This window comes from Cnephaeus nilssonii (assembly GCF_951640355.1).
Source record: "Cnephaeus nilssonii genome assembly, chromosome: 10".
NCBI classification, from domain to species: Eukaryota; Metazoa; Chordata; class Mammalia; order Chiroptera; family Vespertilionidae; genus Cnephaeus; species Cnephaeus nilssonii.
The window spans coordinates 21,342,998-21,363,306 of NC_137081.1; the positions used below are offsets into that span (position 1 = coordinate 21,342,998).

At 45.9% G+C, this 20,309-nt stretch overlaps 1 protein-coding gene across 1 annotated transcript; it reads right to left on the minus strand.

The window, feature by feature from the left end:
* Positions 1 to 9,241: 9,241 nt before the first annotated feature.
* On the minus strand, positions 9,242 to 12,863 carry LOC307106546 (C-X-C chemokine receptor type 1-like; the record flags this gene model as incomplete). Its single annotated transcript, XM_079783116.1, is given in 3 exon segments — positions 9,242 to 9,669; positions 9,672 to 10,221; positions 12,858 to 12,863. Coding segments are annotated over 3 exon segments (984 nt in total).
* Positions 12,864 to 20,309: the final 7,446 nt, after the last annotated feature.

Below are 20,309 nucleotides of genomic sequence, written 5' to 3' on the forward strand. Positions count from 1 at the left end.
CGGCTGCCTCCTGCACACCCAACCTGTGACCTCCTAGCTCATGGATCAACGCTCAACCACTGAGCCACACCAGCCAGGCATATACAAATCACTTTTAATTGGGTATTTCATTACTTGCAACAAAAAGCATATAAACTGCTATATAGAAGCCGGGCCAGTGTGAGCAGAGGTCCCTATTGGGGGTCTTTATAATAAATAAATCCCTTTGCTGTGTATTAGATGCATGGAGAGAAGGACTGAAATAGAGATGGAGACTAGCCTTTCTCAGCCCAAGCCTCCTGCTGTTGAACACATATTATGGAAAGAAATGTGCCCCAGGATCATCTGGTGCTTCTCCTGTCCTTGGGTGAAACAGTAGTCAGGTGCGTCAATGCTGGGATTCAGAAGGGCACAACTATCACCACTCTCTATCTCCAGAGCCTTTTCATCATCCCAAACTGAATTTTGTATCCTTTAAACGAGGCATGAGGCCTGCCGGCTGCAAGTAAGTCCACCCAATCAGCCAATTGGATAGCAGGAAGCCAGGGCGCTTTCTTGAGCTCAACCAGCAACTCCCACTTTGAGTTTCACTTCACTTTCCTGTCTCCCACCCTTCACACACACACACACACACACACACACACACACACACACACACACACACATATCATTCAGGGTTTGACAAAAGGGAACCCCAGATGGAGAAATGATTGAGAAGATGTCACCCAGACAAACAAAGAACTTGACTCATTCCTTACAGTGTGTAATGAGTGCCTGTTGCTCTATCTCAAAACCCAGGCAGAGCTCCCGGTCATAGGCTTTATCTCTGAAGGGCCTCCGGCTCTGAGCAGCCTGCTAAGGAAGTAAGAAAGCAAGAGGACCCAAACTTCATAGTCACCAAACTTTTACCAGGTTCCACTCGCTTCATGGTAACAACTACCAAGGGGATAGCAGCCATGGCTATGAAAAGAGGCCTATGGGGCAATATAAAGAGAGATTGATTTCAGGGAGGGAGAGAGAGAGATGGAAACATCAATGATGAGAGAATCATTGATTGGCTGCCTCCTGCACAACCCCCACCGGGGATGGAGCCGCAATCCGGGCCCGAGCCCTTGAACAGAATCAAATCTGGAACCCTTTAGTCCGCAGGCCAAGTTTCTATCCACTGAGTCAAACCAGCTAGGGCATCATCAAAGTGCTCTGCCTTTTGCATTCAGCAAACAGGATTAATTCAGCAACAGTAATCCCTTTTTCCAAGCTCACGCTACGCCAGGCACTGTGCTAAGCTCAGGATCAAGTATGGCTGTGCTGCTCTGACCAAGCCTTCAGAACAACTTCTGACTCAGCGGGAGGGAAGGCAGGGTAATGAGTATTTACCAAACATCTCAGTTGCCGGAGGGACCAGTGGTGTTCTGACTGGGCAAGGTAGACCGACCAAACAGCTACCTGACATGACTGTCAGTGGGAGGAGGCCAAACCAAGTTTCACTCTGGTTCCGGGACTCTGCTCTTTCCTCCTCCAACAAGGGCTGGAGGAAACCTGGCTCCCCATGACCAATAAGAGGATAAAAGAAGCCCGGAAACAATGAAGCAGAGACAGTGTTGCACTTATGTGAGCTCTGTTAATATTCTTCCTTCTCTGTCTGCCTCCCTGTTTCTCTCTCTTTCTCTTTCCATATTTTTCTCTTTTCATCTCTCTTCTTGGCACAAATAACCTACCAACTAAGCCAGCTCTAGGACAGGGCAAACCCAGGACCTGCCTTTGAGTCATTGATTTCTCTCTTCCCCACCCCACCCCCATGTTTCCAGGCCTGAGTCCCTGTGTCAGGGCCCAGAGCCTTCGTGCCTAGAACTGCCTGCTCAGTCTTGCTTCCAGAAGCATGTTTCTCTACTTACACTAAGATCGTCTGTCTTTCTTCTCTGTCCCCTGAGTTTATGACATCTTCCTCCACCAAAAATCCCTGCCCCAGTCTCTGCAGGATGCACTCCCTTTGTTCATGAAATAGGAACACCCTCCAGTCTCTCAGGTGACATGATGAAGTACTCCAGTTTGCATGTCACATTGAACTCATTTCATGTAGAGCCACATGGAGAACCACATCCCATGCAATAGCAGAGACACCTAGAGCTCCCCTGGGTCACCCCTTTCAATACATAAATGAGGACACTGGGGCCCGAGCAAAGCAACTTGACCAAAATCTCCTGGCCGGATAGTAGCAAAGCCAGAATAAAAATTCCTAGTTCAGTTCACTGTTTAGATATTTTGCTTTTCTAATGGTGACATTTCAGGAACCTGAAAAACATATGGGAAAATATATACTACATGAACTTCTTAGAGCATCCCCCTCACACAGGTAGGCACAGCCAATTTCTTCAGTGCCAAGACTCATCTGGCCTTGCTGGAGTGGTTCAATGGTTGAGCACTGAGCATCAACCTGTGAACCAGGAGGTCATGGTTCAATTCCCAGTCAGGACACATGCCCAGGTTGTGGGCTCAATCCCCAGTAGGGCAGGAGGCAGCCGATCAATGATTCTCTCTCATCATTGATGTTTCTATCTTTCTCTCCCTCTCCTTACCTCTCTGAAATCAATAAAAATATATATTTTTAAAAAGACTCCTCTGGGCCCAGTGCTGGGGTTGCTGGGGTCTCAATCGTTTGACAAAAGGGCCAGCTGAGGTTAGGGGCACAGATGTGGAGCAGGCTCAGATGGGGTCAGCCTATTTCTGACTAGCAGGCCGGACAGTTAAAGGGACAACCAAGCCCAACCCAAAGTTCAAAGGCAGGCAAAACTAGCCCTGGTCAGGGTGGCTCAGTTGGTTGGAGCATCATCCCATACACCCAAAGCTGGCAGGTTAGATTCACGGTCAGAACACATACCCAGATTGTGGGTTTGATGATGTTTCTCTCTCACATCAATGTCTGTCTCTCTCTCTCTCTCTCTCTCTCTCTCTCTCTCTCTCTCTCTCTCATCTCTCCCCCCCCCCTTCTTCCTTCCATTCTCTCTCTTTAAAAAAATAAAAATAAAAATTTTCAAAAAGAAGAAGTGGGGGATGGGAAGGGGATGTGGGAAGGACCTGAGATCACTGCCTCAACTCAAGGCCCCTCCCCCAGCAGCACAGGCAAAAGGCACCTTCCCGGAGAAGACAGACACACCACAGATTTCCCAACAGAGCCTTGCAAAGTCTGGTGTCAGACACGTTCCCCTAGCCATAAACAGGCCCCGCTTCTTATCAAAGCTGGCTCTGTGCCAACCGACCCAGAGGCTGGGTCAAACTTTTGATTCCCGTGAGGTAGTATCCAGCGGTCACCAACCAGTGGTCTGTGGACCACTAGTGGTCCGTGAGGTCCGAAAGGTTGGCGACCGCTGGATAGCCCATGTTTTTTTCTCTATCCCACTACAGTAATAATACCAACTAGCATTTCTAGAGGACTTTCTAGGACGTTCAGCATTATGCTAAAGGGTTTAGTACACTAAGACTACACAGCTGACTATGGCACTTTGGATGCCTCTGCTGCCTACTGCCTACCACCACCTTGCCCAAGGGTCCAACTCAATCGCCAAAAATGCATGAGCCTGACTTCTAGGGAACTTCTGAAGGGCTCAGGGGTCTCCATGTCATAGCAGCTCCTAGGGATCAGGTTCAAGGTTGCACAGAAACACTGTTTAAGGAAAGATTCTGCTAATTCAGCTTAGGATATATACATATAATGTGTGTTAGTCACATCTTACTCTGTGCAAATGGAATGCCCTTGAGCTATACAGTGTTCAACCTGCCCACCTTTGAGTGGTATCCCTGAAGTACTTTTCCTAAGTCTAGACTATCTGGGTAGAAGAGAGCTTAAAAGATCTACTTCTAAACTGACAGGTGAGCAACTTGAGGCCCAGAGGAGGTGGACACTTGCCAAAAAGTCTTGAATGTCAAGTGACAGCTGCACTGGCCCCTGGTCTCCAGGTTCCCCATCCATTGCCCTCTTCACTATACCAGGAAACCTCCTCTCAAGTCTCTGGGGACTGACCCATAGGAATGATGGCAGGACCTGTAAGATTGTGCCTATGACCTTTTCCTTCCAGTACCTGTAGATAAAGATTCAGGGGGAAAGAAAGCACAAAAACAAAAACTCAGAGGACAGTTCTAAAGTTACTCCTTCAGCCCTAGCTGGTTTGGCTCAGTGGATAGTGTTGGCCTGTGGACTGAAGAGTCCCGGGTTTGATTCCAGTCAAGGGCACATACCTTGGTTGCAGGTTCCCTGGCCCTGGTCAGGGTGCGTGCAGGAGGCAACCCATCGATGTGTCTCTCTCACATCGATGTTTCTCTCTGTCTCTCCCTTCCACTCTCTAAAAATCAATGGGAAAATATCCTCAGGTGAGGATTATCAAAATAAGTTTTACTTCTTCATTTATTCATGCATTCCCATCTACCACATGAAGCAGGTAAACATTTGGAGCTGGTTTAGTGGTGAACATTGGCATGAGGACAGCTTTGTGCAAGAGTTTTTAATGCCAAGAAGCCATACAATCATACAGAGGTTTTGTTTGTTTGCTTATTTTACATTTTTAACAGATTTATTGAGGTGTAACTGTAGGTGTTTAATGTATCAAATTTGATGAGTTTGGACATATGAATGCACCCATGATACCATCACAGTAACCAAGATAATAACCATATCTATCACCTCCAAATGTTTCCTTGTGTCCCCTGTGGTTTGAGGGGAGTTTTGGATTTTGCTTTTTATTATAAGAACACTTAACATGAGATCTACCCTCTTCACAAGTTTTTAAGTGCACAATGCCGGGTTCTTAATTACAGGCACTATATTGTTCAGCAGATCTCTAGAGCTTATTCATCTTTGAGATACCTCTCAGGAACTCCTCATGTTAGACCCAGTCAGTAGCCATCTGGAAGGCATACTAAGAATTGGCCTCCTTTGGAGCACCTAATTACTAATAATCATGATCTGAGCAAAAATAGAATTTCATATTAAGTTCACACAGAGCCATAGCCCTCTCTGTACATCTCAGTAGATTCTTGGAGTTAGAGCATTTCTTCTTAGAACTGGAGCTTACCTAATGAAACCTCATTTTATGGAAGAGGAAACTGAGGTTCAAAAAGTTGAAGTGAATATTTAAGATCACATAGCTACTAAGTCTTTCTTTTCTTTTTTTTCTTTTACTTAATTAGAATCATTTTTCCAAATCTTCAGATTCAGCTTGTGGTGCACTAGGACCCCAAATAGATCTCTTTGTACCAGTCACCCTGATGCTACAGGAAATTTCATAAACTCCTCACATAACCACCATTCACAAATTTCCTTTGTCTCCTAAATTTCATTTCTATAATACCTGCTCTTGTTTTAAGGGTCTAGCACAAGTTGGATACATAGCAGGCATTCGATACATAATCAGTTAACTAGTTATTTGATTCTTATTAACATATCCTATATAATAAAAGCCTAATATGCAAATTGGCCAAACAGCAAAGGACCGGGTGGAACAACTGGTCGCTATTACATGCACTGACAACCAGGGGGCAGACGCTCAACGCAGGAGCTGCCCCCAGCCTGCAGGCCCCAGGCCAGCCAAGGCAGGTGCCAGAGGCCCCCCGCAAATTGCCCCACCGGTCGCCCCACAGAGGGAGGTAACCAGTGGCAGCAGGGCGATCAGGGGGCTTCACCCTGAGAGGGAGGCTACTGGCAGCAGCAGGGCAATCAGGGGTGGGGCCAGCGGGCAGTGCCAGGCTGGCCAAGGCAGGTGCCAGCAGGGGCCCCCCGATTGCCCTGCCGGTCGCCCCACATATTGGCCCTGATCACCAGCCAGGCCTAGGGACCCTACCCGTGCATGAATTTCATGCACCAGGCCTCTAGTGTTTTCTATAATGCCTTGGGGAATGTGGACAGGAGACAGTACCCACTGAGTATCATCAGGATCCCAACTAAGTGGAGTGCACAAGAATGCTGGCAAAGTGGGCAGCGGGGCACTGCATGCCCCTTCGGCCTTACTTGCTTAGTCCCCCTCCATCCTTAACACTTACTTTCAAAGTTGGAGCAAAGCCAGCTTTTTCAGGAAGACAGCATTGTTGTTTACAATTTAGGAACCAAGAGAGGTACGGATGTGGCCTCATAGGTTTCTGTTGGGCAATACTATTTCTTCCCATGTCGGAAGTGACTGGATTTCTTCAGAAGCACCTTCCCACTCACCTTCTTTATCTTGCTTCTCCCACCCTACTGATATGGACCTGGTTAAAACAAAGGGTTTCTAACAGTATGAAGATTACCAGAGGGAAAGGGGGTTGGGGGAAATGAAGAGAGTAAAGGGAGTCAAATAGATGGTGACAAAGGAAGACTAGACTTTGGGTGGTGAGCACACTGTGCAATATATAGATAATGTATTATAGAATTGTATACTTGAAACATGTATGTTTTTGCCCCTGCAAATTTAATTTAAAAGAATAAAGGGTGCTAATTCTGAGATAACGTGAGGTCACTCACTTCCAACACACACATGTATGCACACATGTGTATGCAACATAGACATATACACTGTGAATTAACTAGAAATCTGGTCAATGTGTCCTCCAGGTTGACATTTAAAATTCACCGACAGCCCTAGCTGATTTGGCTCAGTGGATAGAGTGTTGGCTTGCAGACTGAAGGGTCCTGGGTTCAATTCCAGTCAAGCTCACGTGTCTGGGTTGCAGGCTTGATCCCCAGTAGGGGGCGTGCAGGAGGCAGTCAATCAATGATTCTCTCTCATCATTGATGTCTCTCTCTCTCTCTCCCTCACCCTTTCTCTTTGAAAATCAATAAAAATATATTTTTAAAAGTGAATAAATAAAATTCACTAGCACAAAGTTTTAACAGTGCTTATCTTTAATAAAAGGAAATAAAGAACAGGAAGGGAAATTGTTTTGATTTTATGTGCTATTTGAATTTTTACTGACATCATATCATGATGGTGGACTCAGGAAGCATGGGAAGCAACAACACATGTGCGCGTGCACGCGCGCGCGCGCGCGCGCACACACACACACACACACACCCTACACAGAAATGCTAGATAACCTATATATTTTTTAATATATTTTATTGATTTTTTACAGAGAGGCAGGGAGAGGGATAGAGAGTTAGACACATCGATGAGAGAGAAACATCAATCAGCTGCCTCCTGCACATACTGGGGATGTGCCTGCAACCAAGGTACATGCCCTTGACCGGAATCGAACCTAGGACCCTTCAGTCCGCAGGCCAATGCTCTATCCACTGAACCAAACCAGCCAGGGCAATAACCTATATTTTTAATATTTAAATAAATATCTGACACAAAAAAGCAAAGAGAAAAAGAGGAGAGAGCGAGATTTCTAAGGGCCAGAAATGAAAAGTAAACTTAGAAATGTATTAACTTACACTAATCATCCAAGAGATGCAAATCAAAACAACAATGAGATACCATCTAACACCTGTCAGAATGCCTATCATCAACAAATCAACAAACAACAAGTGCTGGCGAGGATGTGGAGAAAAAGGAGCCCTTGTGCACTGCTGGTGGGAATGCAGACTGGTGCAACCATTGTGGAAACAGTATGGAGTTTCCTCAAAAAGTTAAAAATGGAACTCCCATTTCACCCAGTAATCCCACTTCTAGGACTATATCCTGTAGACAGCACCTGGGAAGGTACATTGAGCATTTCTTTAATTATTGTCAGCTGAGTCCAGTGGCGTTGGCAGAGCCACGTCCTGGAAACACACCATGCCAGAGGCAGATACGTTGTCAGCCTGACCCTTAGCTCAGGTGCCAGGGGGTGGGTTTCATTATCTAAGTTCAGCCAGGCGCAAGGAACGGACACAATTATCCAGGCTTAGCCAGGAGTGACGATTACAAAGAAGCCACAAGAATGAAAAATTACAGTTTGGTCTTTAACCATGATTTCACATAATTTCCTTTGTTTTAAACTCTAGTAAAACTTCCTGGAATTATACTGTATAAAATAAACGCGCTGCACTGGTTCTGCGTCACTGTCTCTCCATCAGAGGGCCAGCTGTCCCACCTGGTCCCTGCTTTCTCTACTGTCTCTGTGTCTGTCTCTTTCATTTTCTCAATCCCCCGTCGCCCCTACTCAGGACTCCTGTCTGCTCTCTAGCCGTGCTGGATGTGGTAAAGAGAAAAATATTTATAATATCCCAAGAAACCAGAAACACTAATTAGAAAGAATATATTCACCCCTATGTTCATAGCAGCACAATTTACAATAGCTAAGATTTGGAAACAACCCAGTGCCCATCAGCAGATAAGTGGATTAAAAAACTGTGGTACATCTCTACAATGGAATACTACCCCACGATAAAAAAGAAGGAACTTTTACCATTTGCAGCAGCATAGATGGAACTGGAGAGCATTATACTAAGCGAAATAAGCCATTCGGAGAAAGATAAAAATCACATGATCTCACTCATATGTGGGATATACCTGGTACGTCTGGGTTCCAGACACCATTCTGAACCCAGACCTACATCCAGGACCCAAAAACCAATCCCAGGGCCCTGATGTCAATCCCAGGGCACGGACCTGTATCCTGGGGTCAAGACGACCATCCTGGGGCCCAGACCACCATCCCGGGGCCCAGACCTCCATCCCAAGATCAGACCTTAATTCTGGGCCCAGAACTTCATGGCAGGACCCCGACAGGACTCGGACCTCCATCAGGGCCATCACCTACATCCCAGGGCCTGGATCTCGACCACAGAGCCCATACCTCCATCCCGGGGCCCAGACCCCCATCCCAGGTCCCAGAAACCAATTCCAGGATCAGACCTTACTTTGTTGAGACCCAGCACATCATGGCAGAACCCCTATTTCCATGGCAGGACTCCGACCTCCATCCGGGGCCCTGACCTCCCTCCAGGGCGCTGACTTCAATCCCGGGGCCCGGACCTCCATCCTGGGAACCAGACCTCTATCCTGTGGACCAGACACAATCCCAGGACCCAGACCTCCATCCCGGGATCAGATCTCAATTATGGGCCCAGACCTTCATTGCAGGACCCCTATTTCTATGGCGGGACTCAGACCTCTATCCAGAGTCTTCAGCTACATCCATGGCCCTGACCTCAATCATGGGGCTCGGACCTCTCTCCCAGGACCGAAACCTCCATGCTGGAGCCCAGACCCCCATCCCGGGGCCCAAACCCCCATCCTGGGGCCCAGAAACCCATTCCAGGGCCCAGATCTCCATACCAGGATCCGACTTCAATTCAGGGCCAAGAACTTCATGGCAAGACCCCTCTTTCCATGGCGGGATTCAGACCTCCATCCAGGGCCCTGACCTCCCTACAGGGCCCTGATTTCAATCCAGGGACCCGGATCTCCAGCCTGGGACCCAGACCTCCAGCCCATGGTTGAGACCCCCACCCGTGTTCCACACAGGTCTCCTTGATCATCCCGATCCTCATAAGGGTGTCTGACAACAGGACCAGGTTGTAGGGCAGCCAGCAGAGCAGGAAGACGAGCACAATAGCAAAGATGACCTGCATGGCCCGGTGCTTCTGCCCCATGGGGGCCTGAAACAGTGTGCGCAGGGTGAGCCCATAGCAGAACAGCATGACCAGCAGTGGCAGGAGGAAGCCAAAGGTCTGGGGCAGGGCCCGCATTACCATGAGCCATTTAGTTGTATTGTCACTCAGGTCTTCATAGCACCTGAGCTGGATAAAGGTGGTTGATAGGCTTTACGGAAGACGAAGATGGGCAGGGACAGGATCAGAGATAGAGCCCAGATGCCTAAGCATATGAACTTGACCCAGTGCCGCTTCAGAGTCAGAGTGCGTGTGGCATGAACAATGGCCATGTAGCGGTCCACGCTAATGCAGGCCAGTAGTAGAATTCCACTGTAGAAGTTGACTTCCTTCAGGAGTGAGACCACCTTGCACAGGGGTGTGCCAAAGATCCAACCCTTTGCCTTGGAAGTGGCCCAGATAGGCAAGGTCAGGGCAAAGAGCACGTCGGCCATGGCCAGGTTCAGCAGGTAGACATCAGTGACAGAGCAGCTGGCCCAGCTGTATAAAATGACCAGCATCACCAGGGAGTTTCCCAGCAGGCTCAGCAGGAAGAAAAGGGCATAGATGACGACCACAGCATGCCTATTGAGTGTCTCAGTGTCCATGAGACAGAGGCTATAATCTTTTGCTGTGGGTGGTGTGCCGGTGACGTTTTCAAAGTAATCCCATTCATATGAAAGAAGCCAAGATTTGATCTAGTTGAAAAATTAGGAAAGAATTGTGATTTATAACTCCAATTCAAGTCACTCTCATCAAGAATGTGAGAATAGACCTAGCTGGTTTGGCTCAGTGGATAGAGCATCGGCCTGCAGACTGAAGGGTCCCAGGTTCCATTCTGGTCAAGGGCACATGCCTGGGTTACAGGTTCAATCCCCAGTGGGGGGCGTGCAGGAGGCAGCTAAGTGAAGTTTTGCTCTCACATACATATTTCGCTCTTTCCCTCTCCTTTCCATTTTCTCTAAAAATAAATACATAAATAAATAAAGTTGCCGAAACCGGTTTGGCTCAGTGGATAGAGCGTCGGCCTGCGGACACAAGGGTCCCAGGTTCGATTCCGGTCAAGGGCATGTACCTTGGTTGCGGGCACATCCCCAGTGCGGGGTGTGCAGGAGGCAGCTGATCGATGTTTCTCTCTCATCGATGTTTCTAACTCTCTATCCCTCTCTCTTCCTCTCTGTAAAAAATCAATAAAATATATATTTTTAAAAAATAAATAAAGTTATCTGAGTTTTCTGCTCTATGGATGACAATGCTTATTCTCTTCCTTTTCTAATATTTATTTCCGCTTGTTTGTTCCTTACATTCCCTAGCAGACCGCCTTTGAAAGCTTCCAACCTGCCTGACACACTTAAAGGGGAAAGGATTTGACTTTTTACAGAAGGAGTCCACTGGAGGAAGGCTCACAGGAGTCTTCCACTTAGGAGGAATTTGGGAGCTATCTGGTGGGAAGGACTGTGTACTTAAGCTGTGTTTGCAGAAAAAGCAAACAATTTTTACTTACATTGTAAGTTCCTTTGGGGGCTGGTGGAGATGTTGATGGAGATATGGAGGGAGAATTGAACCTCCTCCATACTAGCCACCAGCATTTCCTTTGCACAACCACTACCAATAATTGGTTGATTAGAACAGCCCTGGAGCTGGGGGCATAGGCCACAGCTGGAAAACATAGGTCTGGCTGGACAACAGGGGGATCATTGGGGCAACTAGTGAATGGAGGAGGTGGGGTTCATTCTGCTCCTCTCTCTGTTCTGAAGGATGGCTTCACTGGGAACCTGCCTCAGCTGACCCCAGCAGCTAATGTTGTCCCCTGGCTTTACACCTCTGGTATTTTAATCACTTCTCCATTATCACATGAACCCTACTGTACTGCGATGCTGTGTTTACCAGTCAGCCCTCCCCACTAGACTAGGGATCCTCTCCGAGTCATCTTAGGATCCTCCACCAGGGAACAAGTGCTCAAACCAATGGTTGTGCAATGACACTAGACAGATCTCCTATGATTTATGGATCATGGATCTCCACTAGGATTCAGAGTGTCTGTCACTGCAGGTACATGGTTATGCCTAAGGTGTGCCTGAAAGCTTCACTTGCATACAGCCAGGCTGGTCTGTCTGGCATTGCTCTTTCCAAACCATCCTCTATTGTTTAAAGTTAGTGGCCATCTGTTCGAGTGCAAATTATGCACCTACCCATAAATGCCAAATTTATCATGCCACTGGTGCCTACCATTCTGCCCCGGGCAAGCATTTTTTTTTTTTTTTTTAGGCTAAGTCATGCTCTCCACCTGGTTCTCTTATCATTTATAAATAGTAGCAGGAAGTGTAGGAGACCATTGCCTAGGGCTACCCATGCTTTGCTTTTACTGCTCTGGGAATATTGTGATCTAATGCCTAGACTAAAAAGGACTTGAGGATGGGAAAGTCCCTGAAGGGAGTGGACAGAGAAAAGGTAGCTCATGAGGCAGAAAGTAGTGACTGGACACAGAGAAAAGAGACTGGGGCCTGGACTGCAAAACGCCTGCAGGTCAAGAGGCAGCTACAGGGAAAAAGAGTGTTGGCCACCAGGGGGCAGCAAGGGACCCACTGAGAGAGACCAGGACAAGCAGCCATATCTTATATCTATTTTTAAGCCCCTTGTGTTTAATTCTTTCTGCTTTTCCTAATCCCCCGGTCAAGCCGATTCAGCATTCCAGTCTATTTAGACTAATGACTGAGAATTAGAAAAGACTCTGGTCCACCCTCAAGCCTGGAGGAGCAGCAGTGGTAGCTTAGGTCTCCAGTGGGAACATGATCTGGGGGTCAAGAGTCGAAAAGAATCTTTGCCTTCATGGCAAGAAAGAGCATTTCATTGAGGAGGGGGAAGGGCACATGTACATGGGCATGAGATAATGTTTTATCTACTTGAAAATGTTCCAACAAGTCTACCCACCCAACTATCTTCAACCTCGCTTCCCACTTCTAACCGCTCCATCACAAACAGATCTGTAATGTTCCTAATGGGAAAGCATTTTTCCTTTCTGTGCATAGCATCCAATGCCCCAAAGACACGTGGAGATCATGTGTCGTGATATGTGAAGCCTGAATGCCACTCTGATGGCAAAATGCGGAGGCCTCTTCTTGACACCATGTTTTTTAAATGGCAGCTTCTATGCAAGACCACGTGAACAGCACAGTATGGCTGTGAGTATATCGATGTTGCCGCGTGTCAGCTTTGATGTCCGCATCGGCGTCTCTTCACATTCCTGAAGGAGAATCCACTTAAACCTGAGGACCAAAGTGGAGGCAAAGAAGGGGGAGGAGAGGATTCACCCCCCCCCCTCCCCAGGGATTACCCCCATTGCCAAATGAGAGGTTCAAGGACAAGCATGTAGCCTAAGATGATCCACTCAGAGCCAAGTTCAGGTTGGTTGTTTAACAACATTGGAAAAAACAAGTATGTAGTCTTGTTGCTGCTGGACGTCATTTTGCTACCATAAATGGCAAACCAGTCCAAGGACAATAACTAACATACGGAGGAAGGCAGAGCTCAGAGAACCAGAGAAACAGGAGCCAGGGTCCTGAACAAAGCAAGCGCAGAGGTCATCTTCTCTCTGTACTTTTCAGTTACATGAGGCAATAAATTCTCTTTATTGTTAAGACCTATTCAAGTAAAGTTTTCTGTTACCCCCAACCAAAACTGTGCCTAACTGAGAGAGTTCTAGAAACAAAAGGTGATCTAGAATGAGAGGAGAGGGGAGGAATGTCATTGCATCACAGGGTCCTGGCTGTGACGGTCAGGATAATGGCAGGACATAATAGAGATATGACCTCCTAGGTGCAGACCTCCTGACCCCAATTGCCACCTCTGGTGGAAGCCAGAGAAGAACTTTGAAAGTTGAGTACATGAGGGATCCAGAAATCCCTACTTTGAAGTCAGACAGACCATAATTCAAACACTGCCCACCCCCCTTTATTAGTTTGTGATCTTGGACAAGTTTGTTAACATGTATCAAAGTATTCTTATGCACAGACATGGAGATAATAAAACTTGCCTAATGGTGCTGTTGTGATGATGAATGAGATAAGAGTACAGTATCTAGAGCCAGCTGAAACCGGTTTGGCTCAGTGGATAGAGCGTCGGCCTGTGGACTCAAGGGTCCCAGGTTCGATTCCGGTCAAGGGCATGTACCTTGGTTGCAGGCACATCCCCAGTAGGGGGTGTGCAAGAGGCAGCTGATCAATGGTTCTCTCTCATCGATATTTCTAACTCTCTGTCCCTCTCTCTTCCTCTCTGTAAAAAATCAATAAAATATATTTTAAAAATAAAATAAATAAAAATAAAAAAATAGAGCCAAACCACCCACTTCCATGCAAATCCCAGCTCTGTCCCATGGCCAGTATGTCTATCGAGAAGAGTAGATACTTGCCTTGGGCCTCAATTTTCTCATCTGTAAAATGAGGATGAAAGTAGCACCTAGCTTATAGGATGGATATGAAGATCAATGAGTTAATACATGTAAAGTGCTTAGCACAGCATCTCACAGATAACAAATGTTTAATCACTTTTATCCCTCTTTATACAAAACTCCCATGGTCCTATTGGGGAAATATGTACCAAACACACTAAACAATACAGACCCTGACCCTGCAATCCCACCTAATAAAAGGGAAGGAAGGAACGTAGGAGGGAAGGAAGAGTGGAAGGACAGTTTATCACAGGATTGTTCATAATAAAATTGGGTAATCATTTCAATGTCTTTCAAAATACTTTTATACAAAGTATAGTAGAACTATAAAATGGAACACTATGCTTCTATTTCGATAACTGTATCTCAAGTGCCTAGGAGGTATCTTAGTAATTAGGGTTCAATAAAAAGTTTTTGAAGAAAGAAAAGCAAAGGGAAGGAAGATGGATTATATTTCTAGAGATTGGAGGACCCACCATGACTTGCTTTCTGTTTATTTCACCTCCAGCCTCTGGCAAATAATGCTGGAGGTAAAGTGGACTCCACCACTTTACCTCCAGCATTATATATGGAAATATAATCCATCTTCTAGACCACCATGGCCATAAAGAAATAACTTAGCAGAACATAAGACCTCTAGCTATACTGGAAAACCAACTTAGATAAAGCAAAGGAGATAAAAAAGAATCTATCCCCGATTGCCAGGGACTGTAGTTGCAACAACAATCCAGTAGAGGGCAGCATTATCTTCGGTTGGAGTGGTGAAATCATCCAGGTGAAAATACCTGTACTCCCTAGAAATTGGATTAGACAACAAACATCTTGCACCTAACACCACCCTTGAAAGTTTGAAAACCTTTTCCATTCTCCCCTTCAAGTCCTTCCAGGTTAAACTTTAGCAAGTGCCAGAATATGAGTGCAGTTTGAGATGAGCGGTTGAGGTTTGTCACCCACATATGTCACTCAACTAATCACTGGCTTTAAGAACTTAATAGTCCTGTTCCTGTGGTCATCACTCTTTTCCAGCCCACTGACCCTTCCTCCAGAGCAGTGTGAACCCATACTTTCAAACAGCACCTTTGCATACTCTCGGCAAAGCAATGAAAAGGTCTAGTTCAGAGAACTAAAAATTTTTCCATTTTCTTCTAGCTCATCATTTGGTCCTCCAGCACTTAGCTCGGCCTGCCATCACAAAATCCCATGGACTCGGTGGCTTAAACAACAGCTATGTATTTCTCACAGTCTGAAGGCTGGAAGTCTGAGATCAGGGTGCCGGCAAGCCTGTGTTGTGGTGAGAGCTCTCCATCTGGTTTGCAGACAGCTGTCTTCCATGCAGCCATTTGCTCTCACGGTGCAGAGAGAGAAGGAGCTCTGGTCTCTTCCTCTTCTTATAAAGACACTAATATCATCGTGGGGCCCCACCCTCATGACTCCATCTAAACTTAATTGTCTCCCAAAGGCCCCACATCCAACAACCATGACATTGGGGGTTGAGGCTTCAACATACGAATTTTGAGGAGGCACAGACATTCAGCCATAATAAGCACAGCATCACAATTTGAGTAGGATGATTTCCTTCCCCTGTAGTGCTCTCTTACATATTCATGAGGCAAGTTCCAACCAACTTCTGTCTGTCTTTAGTGCAGGCTTGCTTGCTTGTTTTCTCTTACATGGAGGTAACTACTCAGAGCTCTACCCTATGTGACCCAACCAGCATAAGCAACAGTCTGTCTGACAGGCGTGGCTGCCAACATAGTATCCTTGGTTGCAGTAAAAACAAACTGTACAAATAGTTACCTGGGAGTGAGGGATTAGAGATGGAACGGGGAGAGAGGGAACAGGTGGGAAGAATACTTTGCATTAATAGTTTTTAATAGTTAAAACATGTGAACTGGTTCCTACTTAAATATTAAGTGTAAAATATAAACCTAAAATGTTAAAAACGAACTTAAACATGGAGTGGGGAAATGCGGTGCTGCTGAGCACCTCCTTTAAGCGCTGGTCTGCAATTGTATGTCTTCTGGCTGCTCTGTCTCCACTTTCACCCAGGGAGCCAAGGAGGCCTTCAGCCAATTCCAGGAAGCACCTGGCTGGGCCCCGGGTTAGAGACCCGTTGCTTCTCTTCATTCCCTCCACTACAGACCCTTGACTCCAAATCAGCTCACCCTGGACTCTCTTGGTCCTTGTCTCCTTCCTGTCACTGGTCTATCTAGCTTCTCGTCAGTCCCTCCACTGCAAGCCAGGGCATCCTGGCATCTCATCTCCCTCTTGGCCCTCTCTGCCTGCACTGTTTCCAGAGGTTATTCCAGATAACTCCATGAATGTGCTCCTACACTCTCCTAGGCACCAAGGTGACATCACACCCTGGGTTTTCATCTAGCCCAGGCAGTGAACTCTCACTAACTTGCATTGACTATTGAAACCCTCTTATGTGCCCTAGCACATTTTGATTTTCTTTCATTTAAAATAAGGCTCTTGATTTATACTTGATTGTACATAGATACAGCTTCCATTGAAATTACCTCTCATACTAGTAGTCCTAAAGCCACGGATGCAATCAGACTGAAGGTGAGTTTCTTTGGCTGCACAGAATTGGTTCCTTTGTTCATTTAAATTAAAATTGGTTCCCAAATCTTAAAAAGTTAGACATTTTCATATTAAAAGAATGTGGGTTTCTATGTCCTCTTCTAAAATTTAGAAGATGTGGCAATACTGAGCCCATGGACCTGAGCATTCTATATGGGTCCCTCTTACCCTTTAGGCCAAGAGAGACCCTCTTCTCACAATTCAATTGCTCACAGCTGTTGCATGAGCTATCAGTTCATGTCGAGGTTGAAGTCTCGTGACGACTGGTGCCATGGATCTGTCTATCACCCAGTAGGGCGAACTGAGCCCTCCCTGGAGAAGAAACCCGGGTTCCAAAAGATATGTGATCAGTGCTGGGGCCCCGCCAGCAGGCGAGGGGATCCCAAGGCAGGTGCTGGGCATGGAGGCCACGGGGGCATAGGCTACCAAGGAGACAAAACTGAACCTCACGTCACCCTGCTTGGCCCCGGAGGATGGCTGGTTAGTCAATGACGGGTAAGATTCCTCAAGGAAGGAACAACCTAAGACAGGCACAGTCGCAGAGGGGCCATCAGAAGAGAATTTGGGGATCAACAGAGGTGGGGCACAGACCCTCACCCCCCCAACATTGCAGGGGCCTGAATCCTAGCCCCTTCTGAGGGAGTTCTCCTGCCCCCATGGCTGCTTTGTGCTTCCCATGCCCAGCTCAGATCAGGACCCAGGTGACCGACAGAGACTTGGCCGACAGCAGCTGCCCTCTCACTCCAACAAGAATTGTTTGAGTTGCCCTGTACCCATGGTGTGGGGAAGGGGGTTTACGATATCTAAATCCAGCCTACCACCAGGAATGCTCAGGACCTACTCAAGAAGGCAAATAATCCCTTCCACCAATATTTACAGGGTAAAACAAGATTATTGTTAGAGTAATAAATTTGACAGTAAAATAGTAGTCAAGTTTTCAGACAAATTTAAATTGGCTAGTTGAAACAAGTGAATATTCTAGAAAAATTAATTGTACCAGACAAAAAGGTGTTCCTAAAGAGTCAACTAAAATTTTTATTGGTACTTCATCTCATGATAAAAGTGTGCACCATATAATGAACCTAAAACAGCTATATTATAGTGCAAAAAATTAAAATTTAAAAGCCACCAAGAATACATTATAAAATTTTCAAAAGCCTCCTAACATTTAAATCAAAAAAGGAGGGGATAGTAGAGGAATATCATGTAAGGAAAAATATCCTGTAAGTAAATTACATCTAGAAAATTAATACGTTAGAAAATTAATTGTAAGGCTAAAAGCAAGACACCCATGAAAAACACACAAGGTGACAAAACAAGCCAGAGGAAAATCATTTGGGCAAAAATTGAAAAAGGATCCCCAGTCAAATTTATAGAAAATATTCCTTTATTAACCTTTGGTCGAGAATATGTTTGTATATTTTCAGAAAACAACTCCGAGACCATGTGGATTCCAGCAAGAGAGGAATCGACAGGACTACTCCAGCCATGAAGACAGAAGAGAAGCAGTCCAGAGACGGAAGACGCTGATGTGGCCTTCCCATACTAGCAGTTAGCAGCTGTGCATCACTGCAGATTGCCCAGGACCAAACCGGACAGAGTCGGACCTGCATTACCACCACTTGTCCACCATCCAGAACTGAAATGTCAGTGCTGACATGTACACATAAGGAACTGTTGGACATTGAAATTGGGTCTCAAAAGAACTGTTGGCCCAGAAAAAAACTCACTACACACTGATTCATTTGCCTGTCACCATAACCATTACTGCTTGTCTCATTTTCGGTTCTTATAAGTGTATTTCTAATAGCACATGATCTCACTCATCTAGGGGAAATAATGAACAACATAGACTGATGAACAAGAACAGACCCAGAAACAAGGAGGCATGGATCAGACTGTCGGGCCTCAGGGGGAGGGTAGGGAAGGGTGGGGGTAAAGGGGGAGACCAACCAAAGGACTTGCGTGCAGGCATATGAGCCTAACCAGCGGTTAAGGACAACAGGGGGGTGGGGGCATGTGTGGGGAGGGGTGTGGGATGGGAATGGGGGGACGAGGACAAATATGTGATACCTTCATCAATAAAGAAATAAAAAAAAAAAAATACTGAGCCCATGGGATGGGGGGGGGGGGGGCGGCCGGGCGGGGAGGGAACCTGCTAAATTGGTACAGAGAAGAGATCCTAGAAACACCATTCAATTTTAAACAAAAACCCCGAAGCAATCAAATGGGAAAAAGAAAGTTTTAGCAACAAAATGGTGCTGGAATAACTAAATATGGGAAAAACACAAACTTTGACCCCTATATAGTACACAAACATTATTTCGAGATGAATCATAGGCCTAAATGTAAAAGCTAAAACTGAAAAGCCTTTAGAGAAAAACATGAATGAGTATTATCTTCATAACTTAGGGTTACGCTAAAGGCTTCCTAGACAAATAAAAGAATGCAACAACCATTTTTAAAATTTTTTGATAAATTAGACTTCATCATAATCAGAAATTTCTACTCATCAAAAAGACAATGTTTAAAACAGGAATAGACAAGCTGCTGCCTGGGAGCCAGCACTGACTCGGTGGTGGTAGAAGCCATGGCTGGCCGAGGTCTCCCCAGGAGAGAGACCATGGCGTGAGAAGGGAGGAGAGCCATAGCTCCCAAATGCACTGATTGTCCTGTGCCTCTCACACAAATCTGTAACTCAAATGTCTCACAGCTTCCAGCCATGTTAAATTGTAATCAAGACAATAAATTACATGGCTAAAGTTTGGAAATAGACAAACTGGAAACTAAACATTCCCTAGGCCTCTGAAACCCAGATGCACGACAGAGTCAAGCTGCCTCCTGCCTTTAGACACAACCCAGAAACAGAGCTGATGGGTGACATTGACAGGCCCCGGAGGAAACCCATCTCTCCTGTATTTATTCCTTTTGTCCTCTTGATGCTATTTAAGGAATAAACATTTCCCCTTAACGATGGTCCTCCTAAGAGTACAGAGATGGCATGAAGAACATACTAGTTGTCAGAAAACCTGGTTTAGAATTACATTAAGTTGGACAACTTAACCACTCAGAGCCTCTTTTTCCTCTTGTGTAAACTAAGGATAATAACTCTGTAAAGAACAAAGGAGAAAACACTTTTTAAAAATATATATATATTATTGATTTTTTTACAGAGAGGAAGGGAGAGGGATAGAGAGTTAGAAACCGATGAGAGAGAAACAACGATCAGCTGCCTCCTGCACACTCCCCACTGGGGATGTGCCTGCAACCAAGGTACATGCCCTTGACTGGAATCAAACCTAGGACCCTTCACTGAGCCAAACCATCTAGGGCTCCATTCTTAACATTTTTGAAGAAGCATGGTAGCTCGACTGCAATAAAAACATAATACAGCCCAACTGGTGTGGGTCGGTGATTGAGCATCGACCTATGAACCAGGTCACGGTTTAATTCCCAGTCAAGGCACATGCCTGGGTTGCAGGCTCAGTCCCCATAGCGGGGTGTGCAGAAGGCAGCCAATCAATGATTCTCCTTTATCATCGATGTTTCTCTCTCTTTCCCTTTCCCTTCCTCTCTGAAATCAATAAAAATATTTTTTTAAAAAATACAGACAGCAGTGTAGAAGCAAGATCATGAGATAGGCAGAGAAGGTACTCTCTCTCTTCCTCTGACCAAAAGCGCTGACCCAGTCCTGTCAGCCTCAGCACCTGCCTTGGATGGTTTTCTCTTTTGTTTTTTTGTGTTTGTTTGTTT